Genomic DNA, 17,729 nt, shown 5'->3' with positions numbered 1-17,729 from the left:
TCAGATAATACATTTATATGTTGTTTTTTAAAAATATATTTTAAAACTTCTTTCTCTCTTTTGGGTCCTTTTAATAGCTTCTTGGAAGAAACTTCATTTTGTTTATCGTCTTTGGCACCATGGAAGAAATGCAAAACAAAGCTGTGGTTTTCTTTGTGTTTTATGTATGGAGCACAGCTGAAATTTTGAGGTGGGTAGAAATGCCAGGATGGTGTTTGAGTGCTTCTCCCACTCTGGAGCACCTCTCTTCTTGAGGGAGTTGCTGTCTTATCCAGAGTCTCATTTGATTTGAGATTAAGGTTCTATGTGTGGAGAGTTCTACCTGCATCTGTGTGCTCTGTAAAGGTGAGGCAGTTTTTTTTTTTTAAACAGTCAATGGATCATCATACCAGCCTGGAAACTGGAGAGCAGAGGGAGAGATCCAGAGAAATGAAAGGATCTTGCCCTTCAGGATCTTGCTGTCTTGTTAGAAAGAGAGGACTCATTCACATGGAAAAATTCTTGAAAGGGCTGAAGAAACATGGGGCTGAAGGAGCATCCCAGGTTGGATGGAAGCAGTAAAGACTAGCCTTCGAGAAGGGATGATAGAAATGAATCTTTTACTACAAGATTACTGAAGTTTGAATTGACCTCTTATCTGATTCTTCCATTCTCAGTTGTCAGTAGAAGAAATATCTTAAAAAAAATAAAAAGATCCAATTAAAGTAGATGTGTTCTTCTTTACCAGACCATACATATTCCATACTTCTTCACTTTTCAGTCAAGTGGAGGGTTGGTTTTGCAAATTGACTCCTCAGCTCTAGCTTTGGTGGTATTTTGGTAAAGTTGACAGTTAAGAGGGAGAAAAGACATCAGCAGTCCTAGACTGTTTAAATGGAGTCTGTATCCCATGGCACCCAGTATACCCTCTAATCTACTTAACACAAAGGTGAAAGAGATTATAGGTACTTAATATTAACTTTTACTGTTTGGGAGGAAGCAACTTTCTTTTTTTATGTTATCTCTTTTTAAATAGAGTATTCCTGATTATAGATTAGAGGTCTTTTGTATACTTTAATTTTGGTAATGTTCATTTATGCAGAGATAAAGTGTCTGTCAAAGTATCTGTCATCTTCACCTACTTGGAATGTAGATCAACTAGGAATAAAGCCAAAATGCTTCTGAGCATCTGTTCTGTATACTGAACCTTTTCATAGAGGGTTCCTTTGAGACCTAAACTTAGTCTGCCGTTATTGAGAATTCATATCCTTTGAAGATTGGAGGAGGAGCATTATGGGAGTTTATAATTCTGCTAAGAAGAAGCCATGTGTGGCTAATTGTGAAATTATTGTTGAATGATGTTCTAGGGTTGCATTCAGTGGCTTTTAACATGTTAATTCCTTATTTTCAATAGGTACCCCTTCTACATGCTTTCCTGCATTGACATGGATTGGAAGGTGCTCACATGGCTTCGTTACACTATGTGGATTCCCCTATATCCTCTGGGATGTTTGGCAGAAGGTACTCTCAGGAACTCTAGGTTTTACACCTTAGCTCCAAGGGGTGGCCAGATCTTTCTTCCTCCCTCTGCCAGCCTTAGTCTGAAATATGGGTGTTGAACTTTTCAAGAATTTCTTTCTAGTGGCTTCCTTCCACAATACTCCTGGTATCCAGACTGTTCCAGGGAAGTAGCTCATTTTGTTAAGGTTTGGAAGCTGGGTGGTCATGCACTGCATGCTTCCTATTTATATGGTACTTTTAATTTTCCAAAGCAAGTTCTTATTGATGACTTGATTTTATTACAACAAACACCTAGTGAGTGAGTCAGGGATTTTTCTCTTCATTTTATGGAATAGGAAGTCCAGTGCTATCAGGTGACTGTTCCTCATTTATCCTTGTTGTCAGCTTGGAGGCTTATTTCCTAGGAAAGCTAGGGGGAAGAAAAAAGAGACATGAGCCCATTGTACAAAGAGGCGGAAGAAGCATTTTCAACAAACCCAGAAACTTTGAGGGGTTAGAAGGTTCTATCAACAGATGTTACTGTATTTCATTTGCTTCTAAAACGTTCTTGTTTCTGCTTTTCAGCCGTCTCAGTGATCCAGTCCATTCCAATATTTAATGAAACAGGAAGATTCAGCTTCACATTGCCATATCCAGTGAAAATCAAAGTTAGATTTTCCTTTTTTCTTCAGATTTATCTTATAATATTATTTTTAGGTAAGTATTGGCTCTGTAATAGACCTTTTTTCTGTTACTTCTTAGAAGGTAGAGTTAAATGATTCAGAGTTTTAAAAATCCTTATTAGTATTCTTACTTTCAAAAGAGTAGAAATAAGTTAGAGAACGATTACTGTGCAAAACAGACCCATTAGGAGAATATGCTATGTGTGGAAGTATTTCTTCCCACATCTCCAGTGATTGAGTTATCTTCTTGAAATGCTCTAGGTCATTGGGACTTCACCATATTTCATGTTTAAAACAATTTATGCAGCTCTTTTAAAACTGAATAAAAAATGAATAAAAAGCTCATTTTACTTCTACTAATTTCAGTAGCAGATCCCTTATCCAGAGGAATTATTACAGAGGTGGTGATAACAGCTGGCAGCAAGGAGGGAAGGCAGTAAAGGCCTCTGAGCAGCCAAGAGACGTCAGAAGGCTTCTACCTAACAATAGGAAAGCCCCCCACTCCTCATGTAAAGCGTTGCTTATTTATTAGTTTACTTTTATGTAAAACCAGAAAGTTTTGCCTTAACTCATAAAAACCAAGCACTAAAAGAAGGGAAAGAGAAGTAAACCTAAATTATTGCAAATATGAGAGATTTAAAAGCCTTTCTAATTATGAGGATTGTTTACTTTAGATAAAGTTCTAACACATTTTAATGTACTTACATATATTTCTCCCTGTTGTATTTCACAAGTCTTGAGGTGGCCTTAAAGTATGGCTGTATGGTCTCCTGGCAACAGAAGGATGTGACAGCAGATAGTATACTGGTTATCTTTTTCTGTGTAATAAATTACCCCAAAACTTAGCAGCCTAAGACAGAAAATATTTATTATCTCGCATGTATTCTGAGAGTCAGGAAATAGGCTAGCTGGGTGGCCCTGGCTCAGGGACACTCATGAGGTTTCGTCAAGCTGTCAGCTCAGCTGGGGCTACAGTTTCTGCACACTTGGCTGGGGCTGGAGGATCTGCTGCAAGCTCGCTTATGTAGCTGTGGACAGGAGGCTTCAGTTTCCTGCCATAGTACTCCACGTGGATGCTCATGACATGGCTTCTCCCCAAAGCAAGTGATCTGGAAGAAAGCAGAAGCCACACTGCCTTTTTTTTTTGCCTTTAAAAAATTTATTTATTATTGAAATATATTTGACATAAAACATTGTATAACTTTAAGGTATAACATGTTGATTTGATACATTTATCAATTGTAATAAGATTGCCATTATAGTGATAATTAGCACTTCTATCATGTCCACACTGCTTTTTATAACCTAAACTCAGAAGTGACATACTATCACTTTTTTTAAAAAAGAATTTATTATTTATTTGTTGGCTGTGTTGGGTCTTTGTTGCTGCACGCGGGCATTCTCTAGTTGTGGCGAGCGGGGGCTACTCTTTGTTGTGGTGCGCGGGCTTCTCATTGCGGTGGCTTCTCTTGCTGCGGAGCATGGGCTCTAGGCGCGCGGGCTTCAGTAATTGTGGCTTCCGGGCTCTAGAGTGCAGGCTCAGTAGTTGTGGCACACGGGGGCTTAGTTGCTCCGCAGCATGTGGGATCTTCCCGGACCAGGGCTCGAACCCACATCCCCTGCATTGGCAGGTGGATTCTTAATCACTGCGCCACCAGGGAAGCCCCGACATAGTATCACGTTTGCTGTATTCTCTTTCTTACACAGATCAACCTTGCATAATGTGGGAGGGGACTACACAAGGGTATGAAATACCAGGAGGTAGGGATTATTGGGGACCAGCTTGGAGGCTGGCTTCCCCAGACTGAGAGGGAGACCACAAAAAGTAAACCCAAGAAGTTGGAAAGCCCAGTGATCTTGGTTATTTATTTATTTATTTATCCGCACCGCGCGGCTTGTGGGATCTTAGTTCCCCAACCAGGGATTGAACCCGGGCCCTTGGCAGTGAAAGCGTGGAGTCCTAACCACTGGACCACCAGGGAATTCCCGATCTTGGTCATTTAGAAGTGGGGGAGAAGAGACCTACACCCTTGAGGAGCCCCTCGGAATCAGCACATGGCAGAAGTGCAGTTAAATGATATACATTATGGGGGCAGGTCATCTGCCAAAGGTTAAATTTTATTCCATTTGTTCTTCTTCTCCATTTCAGAAAGATTTCAAACCAAAAATGTTAAAACGTTTGGCGCTTTAAGGGAGTAAGCTTCAATTTGGAAAACGTACTCATTAAAAGAGCTCTTTACCTCTATTACTGGATAAATCTAGTACTACTGTAATTAGGCTCCATGAGGTGGGCCTACTGAAAGTGTTAAAAAGGAATAAGTGTTGGAAAGACCCTTAAAATATTTTACTAAAAAAGCTAGAAGGGTAGACGTATTTTATTTATGTATTTTTAAAAATATTTTATTTATTTGGCTGCACCGGGTCTTAGTTGCGGCATGCAGGATCTTTGTTGCCGCATGTGGGATCTTTAGTTGCGGCATGATTTTAGTTGTGGCATGCAGGATCTAGTTCCCTGACCAGGGATCGAACCTGGGCCCCCTGCATTGGGAGCGCAGAGTTGTAACCACTGGACCACCAGAGAAGTCCCAGGTAGATGTATTTTAATGTGCACTAACCCTAGTGGCTTTTCCTTGTGTTGTTTAAGCTATTGCATATTCTAACTTACAAGGTTCTGTATTCATATTTAGTTTGCCTACAATGAATATGTAGTTCTTATTCTTCAGAATGAAATAAATCCTAAATCTACGTAATTTAGAAGCAGTATAACAACCAGTTATATTTGTGTATGGATCAAACATACGTTCTCTCATAATGTCTGTAAAATAAGTGTTTTTAACCCTGTTGTACAGTGAGAAAACTGAGGTGAGACTAAGCTGCAGAACTACTCAGTGATCACGTAGGATTGAAATTTTCTTCTGGCTCTTAAATCCTGTGTTTTTCTAGTACACTGAATTGTGTGCTTCCTAGAAAAGCGTCTCATACCTTTTAGGCTATTGCTTAATACATATTATTGCATAGCCTTGAATTAAAAATTAGGTTCTCTCTGTTACAGATTTGTGTATTTCATTTTATGTAAATCCTACCTTAAAAGAAAGGAAAAAAAAGAATACTGAACTCTAATTAATGAAATTTTTAGGGGTGAAGTGTACTGATGTCTGCAGTTTACATTGAAATACATAAAGAATGAGATGGGAATGGGTATGTGATAAAGTAAATGTAAAAAAAAGTTAAAGTTTAAATCTAGGTGGTATTCACTGTACAATGGTTTAATCTTCTGTATATTTGAAATTTTTCATAGTAAAATATGGGAGAAAATTAAACTGTAGAACCCACTGGGGAAAAATTGAATTGTCTCTAGTGCATTATTAATATTTGTTCTAAGTTGTACTTCCTGAGCAACTGCAGTAAGCACAGGGCTGTGGGATATGAAAAACAGACAACTAGGGACTGTCCTGCCCCAAGAGCTTCTGCTTATAAACAGAGACAAAGATTCTCATTTCTAATTGGCCTCTTTTCTTTTTCAGGATTATACATAAATTTCCGTCATCTTTATAAACAGCGCAGGCGGCGCTTTGGACAAAAAAAGAAAAAGATCCACTAAAAAGAGATTTAGATGACTTCTTGCCAGTTTGAGCCTAATCTATAATTCTTACAGTTTTACCTTCTTGTACTGATGTAAAAGTTTTTTTAAAGTTAAATGATTAAATTCTCAGTGAGGCTATCTTCCTTTTTCCCCAGTAACATTCCTGAATTTACTGTATTATCTTAGTGTAGTACTTGCATGACATGGATTCCTGATACCTGTTGACAGGTTCATTCCTGTGTATTCCGTTAATGACAGCAAAAGACTCAGCCCTACCCCCACCCACTCCATGTCCAGTCAGTCTGTTTCACACAGGCCAGAGATACTTCTTCAGTGCCCTGATGCTACCAGCTACTGGCCATTCTTATAGCTGGGATTTGTTCTTTTCAGCTATTGCTTGTGAAAAAAAAAAAAAGCAAGACTACGTTGCTGTAGAGGAGGCTGTGAAAGTGACTCAGACAAGGACCTAATATATTCTGTACCCAAGGGGCTACTTGTTAAGTGGGTTGGCATTGATTTTTCTGGAAATCGAGTTTTACTCAGTCATTGATAAAACATTTCTGAGTCTGAGTAGGGCTGGAGGACACATATTACCTCTGAATCTTTTGGTCTCTCTAACAACATCTTAACCTGCGTGGGCACTGGAGAGGCACAGGGTGATTTGAGAGAAACCAGTCAGAACCTTGGAACACCATGATCACTTACTTCATTCCTAGCTAACTCAGAACTATTTTCAACAGGAAAGAAAGATGAAACATTAGTTAGGAAACAATGAGATTATAAGAGTTCCAAATGCAAATGGTGCTACAGGGATCAAAAGGGTCAAACTGGCCATGCAGCCTGTGGCAAACTGGAAACATCAGAGTAGGCCAAGTAAAAATACCTATGAAACTGTCTTAGGCTGTGCACAGACATAAAAAACTCAGTGTTCCTTCCCCTGCTTTGACTGAGTCCATTTTCTTATGTCAGAGTGAGTGGGTGGAACTGTTTTTGAATAGGCCTCAAAAACACCTGCTTTTTATTTTGCTGTTGTTTCACCTGTCTGCAGTAGGACAGTGAAAACAGAGTGAGAACTTTGGCTGGAGAACCACCAGCTGAGCCTTTAACAATTCCTGGCAGGAAATCCACCAACAGAAGAACTGAAAAAAATCTAGACACTATGATTTGGCCATTGTCGAAAACATCAGTTTTCCCTAATACATTCCAAGTAAACCAAGTAATGTTTGTATATAAGAATTTAAGGTATGATGGCTCTTTCTGTTCTGCCATTCCCATTGTTCTTGGGGGAATGGGGACTCAGTGGGTTATGCTGTTTCTCTGAGCCCAAGATGGAAACTTGGTTTGACCTAAGTAAAAACATCTGATTAGCATAGGCTGGCTGATATTTTTACAAGTTCATTGCACCGAAGGATATTTTGCATGTCTGCAACTTCTGTCAACATTTGTTTGTATTAATTTCTGGTGTTCTTTCAACTGACTTTCTATGTGTAATTGGGCAGATCAGCTTTACAGCAGATTATGCTGTATCTTTGTGGCAGAATCTTGTATTCTTAGTGATTGTTATAAACCCCTTTATTGCTGTCTGAGAAAGCTAAAGATTGTGTATTTCTATTAAACATTTACAATTAAAATCTTAGTAACTTGTGTTTAAAGATCATTTAGTCTAATGGTTTCCAAATTGTTAGTGATAAATTCCTTTGTTTACACAAAATATTATATAGGCATACCTCGCTTTATTGCACTTCACAGATACTTGCATTTTTTAGAAATTGAAGATCTGTGGCAACCCTGTGTTGTCAGATGATGGATAGCATTTTTTAGCAGTAAATATTTTTTAATCAAGGTATATACATTTTATTTTAGACAGAATGCTATCGCACACTTAATAGACGACAGTATAGTGTAAACATAACATTTTTATATACTGGGAAACCAAGAAATTCGTGTGACTCACTTTAGTGAAATATTTGCTTCACTGCGGTGGCCTGGAGGCAAACCTGCAAAACCTCTGAGGTATGCCTATATAGCAATTCAGCATGTTAAATAAAACATGGTTGCTTGGGTTGAAGCAGCCATTCCTTAGGAGGTTTACAGAACAATCTGAAAAGCACTGATGATGTAAATAAAGCCTGGAGAAGTTAGACGACTTGCCCAAGGTCATGAAGCTAGCTCATGAACTGGAACCGTAACTGACTACAGTGATGTCAGAATCTACCTGGATGGAACCTGGCTTAGGCAGTGAAGCAGTGAGGCCTAACCAGTGTCACAAACAAGGAAGTCAGTATGGAACCCAAGGCACCTTCAAGATTGATGAATCTATGCTACTTAGGAAGTTAAAATTATACTTAGGTTATAGGACAGAGCAAAAGGCAAAGACCCATTAATTTCCCAGTGAAACCATTTTATAGAAAATCAAATATTTTCATTAAAAAAAATTTGAAGAAACAAGAATCATTTTATACATTTATGGTTGCTGTTTAAAAGTTTGTATCTGAAGATATACCAAAAGCACCTAAGGGTTACCACTGACATTTTGCCCAAGTTCTAAGGAAATTCTGAAACTTAGTGATGTTGGGCTTGTACTTAGCAAGTCTCCTTTCCCAACCATAGGTACCTGAAAATGTCCCTGTGGCTGGGAGAGGAGAATAGTGAAGGGCATTTCAGGAACAGAGAACCCAGGTGGTTAGGGTGCCCGAGGAAGGTGGAGAGGGCTCTACGCTTGTCAGTCCTTCAGGCTTCTCAGGAGACGTGCCCATTGTGGGAGCAACAGCTGTCTTTTGGTTTTAAAGACTCTGAGCTCCAGAAAGCTAAGGTCAAAGCCCGAGCAGCTGCCCACCCTGCAGAACCCTTCTCAGAGTAGCAGAGTCAAACCTGCAAGTGGTGCTTCTGAGGCAGCCTTGGGAAGGTCTTTGGGTAGCTGTTGCAGAGGTGAACAGACCAGAAACGTTTTTACCCTAAATTATTTTCACTTGAAAAAAGAATGAAGTCAGCTTCACATTCTTTCAGCGCTGCTCCCAGAGAAGTCTGTCTGCAAAGGTGTGATGTTGTGGTCATACCCGGTGTACTCAGAGGTGCCAGTACTGGCCAGCTTGAGCTGCTGGGCGGCGTGAGTCAGCTGGAACGCAGCATCGGGGTGAGCTGTGTCAGGCAGCAGCGTGCACTCCCTTTCTAGCATGTCAGCCACCCCTTTGAGCAGGTCCAGGAAACCAAAGGCCAAGGCAGCCTTTCGTAAACGGTTCAGCTCCTAAAACAATAAAAGACACCAATGTTCCTGAAGTGCGTTCTCCTCATCACATACTTTCTAAGTGCTCAGCTTAGTATAAGTTCTCCTTGATCCCCAATCTTAAATGAGCATTTTTATATGAGACCAAATGCTTGTACAGAGATGCCAATAACGAGAGGGTGATGACATGACTGGGAAGTGGTTCCTCTGCAGGTGATCAGAAAGCTAAGGAAGACACAGGTGACTGAAACTCAGGTCATCCTCACCACAGTTCATGAGCACTTAGGCCAAACATGGTGAGGTACTTTGTAGATTCTGCATAGAAATGACATCCTCCTGATCTGAGGTATCTCGTTTAGCATTATACCCTCTAGGTCTCTCTACGTTCCTGCATGAGCACTTAGGCCAAACATGGTGAGGTGCTTTGCATACATCATTTCATGTACTCATAACTCTATGGAGGATACTTTTCCTCCGTTACTCAGGTACGGAAAAGGCTTGCCCCAAACCTCAGAGGGCTCTTAACCCTCTGGTGCCTCTCTGGCTGGAGCCTTAGACTGAATGACGATGAACATGTTTGGAGGAGGCACTGGAGGAGTCAGTAGGTCTGACCCCAAAGATTACCACAAAAGGTTGAGTAGTGGATGGAAGCACAGAAATATGAAATGCCCCATCTATCACTTAGCAGTGTGATCTGGGCAAGTTGTGTAGCCTTCTCTGGGTGTCAGTGGCCTCATTTACAAAATGAGGATAACCTCTTCCACGCCCACTGGAGGAGCTGACACAGCCATCTGGTAGAGGCCCTTTCCTGTAGGTTATATAAAACCAGAAAAGAGAAACGGACTTTCTGACCACCTCTCTACTATCATCTGTTTACAACTGAAAAGTTCAGAAGGCCGAAGTACAAGTGTGCCACCCTGAATAGACAGCTCTGCAGGGAGACAGGGACTACAGCCAAGGAGTGGTCATCAAGGGCCTAGGGCTTCAGTTAGTGGGGGACATGGCGGGCTGCGCAGCTCTCTGGTTGAACTCTGCTTGATTTCACCAGCTCGCTACATAATTAGGTTTGAAGACATAAAGGTAATAAGATAACACCCAGACAAAGCACATATGTTCTCTGGAAGAGATGCTACCCTGGAGCTGGCTGTGTGTACCGTATTTTAAGATTTGCAAGCTAGGACACAATTGCCAATACAGCGTACCTCACACTGCCACTTAATTTAATTTCAGCCAAACACCAGAAGGACAGGGGAGAAGCAAGGAGTGACCTTAAATGCCCCTCAACTCCATCCCATCCCTTGTAACTTCATTCCACCAATGGTTCTGCATTAGCTAGGTATGATTCTGGAGGGCCATCCTTTTGCAATTCGTAAATGTGCAATTTTAGAAGTCATTCCTGGAAGCAGATCCTCTGGTACAATAAGAATGTTCTGAGCAATCACCATCCCTGGAAGTCACATACCCTGGTTGCCTGGAGTTAGACTGGATACCCATATGGGAGCAGTGAGGAGGTTTAAGGGCTATGACCCACAGGTCCTTTCAGCTCCTTCCCTCAGCCATTCACAACAGCACCAACACAGAGAAGACCCGCTGCACAGAACCAGGCCATTTAAACACTTCTGATTCCTGGATTTTAGGGCAGCAACAGACTTATCACTTCTACTGACTTTACTGATGAAAAAACTAAGGCACAAACAAACCATACATTTCTAATCCCTGTCCATGTTCAACGTTACCCCACATTACTGTGAACTGTTTATTTCTGGCACACATCCCGGGGCCCACCCTCATTCCCTATAATTCTGATAGTCTTACCTTATAGAATGTCTGTGTTTTTTCAGGTAGTTTCCTTGCATTTCTTAAAATCTTCTGTACATCTGTCTATCGAGGGTAAAAAGAATTCAACATTAGAATTCTGCGGTAAAGAGGGAAAGAATACAAAAGGACGGCTTTAAATTAAAAAAATGAAAATGAGAAAAGAGTTACAATGTCAAGATGAGGATCCCTTCTGAGTTAATGTCATCGTTCAACATTAGTAAAGCATCTCCCTCCTTCAAAAGGCTTGATGATGATAAATCCCTTGGTGATAATAATGAACTTGTCACAAAACACCCCCAGTAAACCTGCTTTTTGACAAGGGTACCAAGACCATCCAATGGGGCAAAGAACAGTCTCTTTAACAAATGGTGCTTGGATAACTGGATAGCCACCCGCAAAAAAATGAAGTTGGACTCTTACTTCATACCATATACAAAAAATGGACTCAAAATGGATCAGAGGCCTAAATGTAAGAGCTAAAACTATAAAATTCTTTTCATGACAACAGTAGAGCAACAAAAGAAAAAGTAAATTTGGCAAATGTTCATAGCAGCATTATTCATAATAGCCAAAAGGTGGAAATAATTCAAAAGTTCACCAACTGAATGAATGGATAAACAAAACATGGTTTATTTATACAATGGACTATTACTCAGCCATCAAAAGGAAAGAAGTACTGATACATGCTACAACATGAATGAACATTGAAAACATTATGCTGACTGAAAGAAGTCAAACACAAAAGGCCACATATAATATGATGCAGTTTACATGAAATATCCAGAACAGGCAAATCCTTATAGACAGAAAGCAGATTAGTGGCTGACAAGAGCTGGGGGAAGAGTGACTTGTTTAGTGGGCATAGGATTTCCTTTTGGGGTGATGAAAATGTTTTGGAACTAGATAGTGGTGATGGTTGTGTAACACTGTGATTGTACTAAATGCCACTGAATTGTAACTTTAAAATGTTTGAAATGGTAAATTTTGTTATGTGCACCTCACCATAATGAAACAATACACCCAGATCAAAACAAAATTTAAAAAATAATTTTAGAAAAATTCAGCTCTCTTTCTGACAGGGAAGTGTTGGGGTCAGTGATGGCAAGAAGGAGGGAGAACTTGAATTTCCAACAAAGGGAAGAAGCCCCTTAGCCATGGCAGGATGTGTCCAGTCTCCCTGAAAAGGGGGCTAGAAGAGACTATGCCATCAACAGAAGCTAATTCTGTGGTCAGGTGTCCTGACTGCCTCTTCTCATTTGGCTTAGGTTGGACTCGTTGGAAGAACAAAGGAAAAAAAAAAAAGGCACTCAAATGATAAAAAAGGCTCCAAAAGTGATTTTTAAAAATAGGTATAACACTGCTATATTTAAAATGGAAAACCAACGAGGACCTACTGTATAGCACAGGGAACTCTGCTCAATGTTATGTGGCAGCCTGGAAGGGAGGGGAGTTTGGGGGAGAACAGATACATGTATATGTACGGCTGAGTCCCTTTGCTGTGCACCTGAAACTAGCACAACATTGTTAATCAGCTATACTCCAATATAAAATAAAGAGTTAAAAAAAATAGGTATAAATGACTAATGGGATGAGAAAGTCACTGAGTATCTTGACTAAAAGCAGCACACATTGATAACAAGATAATCTTAGCCTCCCATGAAAGTGTTTCTGTGGCATTACAGGGTAATGTTTTGGCTTACCCCGTGGGGATGGAAGAAATAACCACGTGAAGATTTTTACATATTTCTCAAAATTATTATTAAAGGTAACACCCATAATGTTATTCAATGACTCACCATGTCAAAACTTTTACATTAAAATATAATGCCAGAAAAATGTGTCTCTCTAGAAGAACTGACATGCTTCCTTTTATCAGACAAGAAGAACCATATAACCAACATGTTTTTTTTTTTGACCTTGGTAGCAGGAAGCTCAGAGCCAAATTGCTCAAATACAATTATCATTTTGCCTTGGCTTCCTGAAACAATTGTCTCTCCTCTTCCTCTAGGTTTCATATTGCTCTAAATTTTGTAAAAAATGATTCTGCTATATACGTGTTTTACTGTAGGCCACCTCAAATCCTTTTTGGAAATAATGACAAACATTAGAAGTAAATGAATTACTAAGTATCGAAGGAAAAGAAAATCAAATCAAATGTCCGCCTGCCTGCCAGAATCCCTCTTCCTGTCCCCAGTGGAGAGCAATGTGAATGGTAATGTTACCTGCAGGCCACTGGGTTTGATCCACACCGTCACATTCTGGGCATAACTGCGTTTGTTTTTGGGCTGCAGGGGGAATGGGCTCTTATTATCATCCTCACCATAAGGGTTTTCTTTAGCATCTTAAAAGAAAAAGACATTCTTGAAATGACATCTGGCAAAACACAATCAATTACATTTCCAATTAGGCTAGAAGCTCTTTGAATCATTCAATCTCCTATATCCTGTTACTTCCCTAATTAAGAAAATCCATTAACTTCAGTCAGGTTGGGGAACCTGTTCTCAATAGTGACATCCGACACTAAACAATCAACTGAGACACATACAAGTGAAAAACAGCTTAATGTTTTTAAAGAAACAAGCTTCACTTATCTACTTTATAAATTAAGGTCAGAGAGGATAAAAGCTTCACTTATCTGCTTTATAAATTAAGGTCAGAGAGGATAAAATTGTTGTACATACAAGAATACTAAAGTATATATAAAAATATATGTATATATACATACTACAATTCTATATAGTCTAGCCCAGCACTCTCCAACAGAACTTTCTGTGATGAGGAATGGTAGCCATAGCCCATGTGACCACTGAACCCTTGACACATGGCTAGTGTAACAGAGGAACTGAATTTTATTTAATTAAATTTAAAGAGCCTCATGTGGTGAGTGGCTACTGGATTAGACAGCATAGGTCTAGGCATTGAGAAAATTTAAAAGTAAAATTACGTATAGCCAAACTATGGAAAAGAGCAAGGGAAAGGACCTCCCTAGTGGTCCAATGGTTAAGAATCCGCCTGCCAATGCAGGGGACACGGGTTCGAGCCCTGGTCCGGGAAGATCCCACATGCTGCGGGGCAACTAAGCCTGTGTGCTACAACTACTGGGCCTGCGCTCTAGAGCCCATGAGCCACAACTACTGAGCCTGCATGCCACAACTACTGAAGCCCATTCACCTAGAGCCTGTGCTCTGCAACAAGAGAAGCCACCACAATGAGAAGCCCGCACCTCAACGAAGAGTAGCCCCTGCGCGCGCGCAGGGGCTACTATATATAAAATAGTTTCTTACAAAATAAGACCAAACAAACGAAAAATGAAAACCAACTAAAAAAACCAACAACAATAACAAAAAGTCAAGCAGGACAGAGATGGGCTTAAGGCCCAGGGTTGGCCTCTGGTGCTGCCCTGAGTCTGTGGGCGGGTGCGAGCTGGGGCGGTGGAGGTGCTCAGTCGCCTTTCTGCTTGGGGGCCTGCACAGCCATGAAAACCCGCGCGCAGCAATGAAGACCCTGCACAGCCAAAAAAAAAAAAAAAGCAAGGGAAGAAATACCTTTTTGGTGAAACATACCTCATCTTATGGCTTACTAGTTTATTGCTTCCAAGGATTTAAAGCCATGTTGGTTTTATAGTCATGTAGGTAAACAAGGGTTTTTGTTTTTCTACCTATTTCCTAAGTCACTGAAACTTTGCCACAAACTTACAAAGCATACTTGTATCTACTGGCTCATTTTATCCTTATTATCATCTTTTGGGGTAGACAAAGCAGGAATCATTTTCCCAACAAGTCTGGGGAGCTTAAATCCCTTGCTCAAATGCTCATGTTGAAAACTGGAATTAGCCCAGCTTCTCTAACTGACCCAGAAGCTCTCTAACCCCAATCTGGTCATTAATTTAGATGCCTTATACTGGCCCCATACGATCTCTGTCAATCCCCTCTCCTCCTACCCTCTCCAAAAAGTAGTGGCTCAGCTTTCCAGACATTTCCACAAATACTTGTCAATACATAAACCTTTCTAGTCAGGCCAAGATACCAACAGTCGTTTCCCATGCCACATGCTTATTTCCAACTTCCCTGCCACTGTTTCCGTTATCCCCCTGTCTGGAATGCTCTCCTTTCCTCATTTATTTATTCCCTCCCTCACATACTCATTCATCATCTATAGTAAGACCTCACTATGCAGCAAGCACTGTGCTAGGAAGTGTGGCTAGAGAAGGTATTGTTCGGGTCTCAAGGAACTTATAGAATTTATTAAATGTAATTTATTAAATTACAACTATGTGCAAAATACTTTACATATACAACTTCTCTCCTTACAGCAACCCTAGAGGGTAGATATTATTAGTCTCATTAAAGATGAGGAAACTGAGGCTCAGATTTCACAGGGACTCAGCTGGGCCTCGTTTAGAAGACAACACTTCCCCTACTCAACACTGCTGTTCCTCACCTTTCCAAAGTTACTTAAATTCTAGGTCCAGATCCTATCCTACTTTCTCCATGGAGTTGTCCCAAATTTTTCTGGTAGACAGTGATTTCTCTAGTCCCTTTTATCCTACAGCACTCAGTGTCAGTACCAAACATTTCAACATCTAATTGTAGCCTATCTTGTACTGTCTCTAATTGTTTGGAGCCTATATGTGGTAACTGGCTTAGCAGACATTTATGAAAAAAGAACAAGAGATCTTAGAAATAATAAATATGATAGCAGAAATTTAAAAAAAATCAGTTGCAAGATAAAGTTGAAGATATTTTACAGAACGTAGAACAAAAAATTTAAAAAATGAAAAAAATGGGTAGGAGATGATAAGAAAATTACACACACACACACACACACACACAAATCATAAACATATGTTCTAGAGAGGGAGAACAGAGAATACAAACAGGGGAGAAATCAAAGACATATTCGTGTTCCCAGGAAGGAAGAACATGAATTCCCAGATGGAAGGGCCCACTGAGTCCCCAGCACAATGAATGAAGAGACCAAAAACTAGGTACATGATTCTGAAAATCTAGAACGCTAGGGACACTAAAAGAGCCTCAAGGTGTGCAGAGGAAACAGAGATCAGGGTCAAAGCCCCAGCAGTCAGCATGGCACTAGACTCTCAGTAGCAACACTGGAAGCCAGAAGAGACAACAGAGTGATGCTTCGAAACTCTAAAGGAAAATGATTCCCAACCTAGAACTCAATATTCAACCACACTATCAATCAAGTGTAAGGGATGAAATACAGACATTTCCACATATGCAAGATTTCAAATGTTCACTTCCCATGTACCCTTTTCTCAGGAGGATGCATGAAACAGGAGAGCCACGGAAGAGCTATGAAGGGAAGACGCGGGATGACAACCATGCAACCGGCCTAGAGAACCACCAGTCCATTCATGAAACAAGAGGGAGAGAGATGACTCCAAGCAAAAAAAAGGAAGAAACTGACAAAAAAATACGTAAAGGATGTATTTTACTTAGGGAGGAATTAGTGATAGGTAGAAAGAAAACAGCAAAGAAAAACAAGAAAAAAGAAAAGAAAAGAGAAGTAGAGGAAGGCTGAGAGAGCCTAGAGTGAGGGCTGCGCTCATCTGCTGCTGGCTCCCCTATAGCCAGGCTGCCCAGCTCTTTCCTGCATCCTCTGAGGAACATCAGTGCCTTTCCAAGAGAGCTTTCCTTTTAATTGAAGTTAGAATACATTTATCTTACCTGCTAGAAAAGTCTAATTAAAAAAAAAAGTAATATCTGGAGTAGGCCACAAAGAGCTGCAAAACAAAGGAAATGTGATGTGGTACACCACACAGCTTAGTAGTAAATAAAACTGACTTCACTTAGCAAGGACGGAATACTGATTTAACCAAAAAGAACGCTATAACCACACTGCAAGGATTGAGGAAGGGAAAAATGTGCTTCTTGGGTGGATGGGTGGGGAGGGATGGTAGCGGTAAGAGAGCTAACTAGTTTTCCTTAAAAAGTCAAAAAATGACCTTTAAAAGAAAAAATTTGTCAAGAAATAGCTGTATACTTATATTATTTAGAAATGTAAGTAAACATCAAAAGAAACAATTAAAATTTGAAAATGGTTGTCTCTAGGAACAGAATTAGGAGAAGGGATAAGTATAAACAGTACTATTTTGCAAGCTTTCCTTTGATTAAAAAACATAATTAAAACAGCAAGGTTTCCCTGGTAGCACAGTGGTTGGGAGTCCGCCTGCCAATGCAGGGAACACGGTTTGGAGCCCTGGTCTGGGAAGATCCCATATGTGGTGGACCAACTAAGCCTGTGCGCCACAACTACTGAGCCTGCATTCTAGAGCCCACGAGCCACAACTACTGAGCCTGTGAGCCACAACTACTGAAGCCCGCGTGCCTAGAGCCCATGCTCCGCAACAAGAGAAGCCACCACAATGAGAAGCCCACGCACTGCAATGAAGAGTAGCCCCTGCTCGCCACAACTAGAGAAAGCCCACGTGCAGCAACGAAGACCCAACGCAGCCATAAATAAATAAACAAACAAACAAAACAAAACAAAACAGCAGGATCTACCATTAAAATGTGCCTACTCTGTGTCAGGTAGCCAATACACATTCCCTCAGTAAATTCTCCCAACAACCCTCAAAGATAGGTTTTATTATCACTTATTACTTGCTACCATAATGACAATCCCAATTTCCTAGGACAGCTGGGAGAATTAAATGAGATGATACATTTCATTTTGTCTAGCACAGTGCCTGGCACAAAGTTAAATTCAAGAGATGTTAGCTCTTATTATCCTCATGGAAAAGAAGAGCAGACAGCGGGAGGAAAAAACAACATGAATACAGGGCTGAGTAAAGAGCAGTTCCACTTGACAAGAATACGCGTTAACCAGCCAAGCATTGCTAGGTTGGCAGCCAGATCAGAAAGGAATGTGAATGTTACTACCTTAGATTATGGACAGGCAGCTGTGGTGAAAACTCTCA

The 17,729-nt window shown here is 40.4% G+C and overlaps 2 protein-coding genes across 11 annotated transcripts in view; one reads left to right on the top strand and one right to left on the bottom strand.

The window, feature by feature from the left end:
• Positions 1-7,344, top strand: part of HACD3 (3-hydroxyacyl-CoA dehydratase 3) — a 32,068-nt gene extending 24,724 nt beyond the window's left edge. Inside the window, exons 8-11 of the mRNA XM_061180186.1 lie at positions 78-190; positions 1,394-1,500; positions 2,065-2,196; positions 5,687-7,344. Of these exons, the coding sequence (XP_061036169.1) occupies positions 78-190; positions 1,394-1,500; positions 2,065-2,196; positions 5,687-5,763 (429 nt within the window). The 3' untranslated portion in view covers positions 5,764-7,344. The remainder of the gene's footprint in view (positions 1-77; positions 191-1,393; positions 1,501-2,064; positions 2,197-5,686) is intronic.
• The window catches only part of INTS14 (integrator complex subunit 14), a 39,242-nt gene continuing 23,342 nt past the window's right edge, over positions 1,830-17,729 (bottom strand). For 6 of the 10 annotated variants that reach the window (XM_061180176.1, XM_061180177.1, XM_061180182.1 and 3 more), the window contains 4 exons: positions 13,009-13,127; positions 10,784-10,849; positions 8,802-8,989; positions 3,042-3,271 (listed from right to left, as the gene is read on the bottom strand). In XM_061180176.1, coding sequence (XP_061036159.1) covers positions 3,109-3,271; positions 8,802-8,989; positions 10,784-10,849; positions 13,009-13,127 — 536 coding nt within the window. In that variant the 3' untranslated portion in view covers positions 3,042-3,108. Of the gene's footprint in view, positions 1,910-2,867; positions 2,933-3,041; positions 3,272-8,129; positions 8,990-10,783; positions 10,850-13,008; positions 13,128-17,729 lie in introns of those variants that run through there. The other 4 variants (XM_061180178.1, XM_061180185.1, XM_061180179.1 and 1 more) reach the window with 3 other exon arrangements.

The sequence above is a fragment of the Eubalaena glacialis genome, chromosome 2, assembly GCF_028564815.1.
Source record: "Eubalaena glacialis isolate mEubGla1 chromosome 2, mEubGla1.1.hap2.+ XY, whole genome shotgun sequence".
Lineage (NCBI taxonomy): Eukaryota > Metazoa > Chordata > Mammalia > Artiodactyla > Balaenidae > Eubalaena > Eubalaena glacialis.
This window is presented reverse-complemented; position numbering and strand designations above follow the sequence as displayed.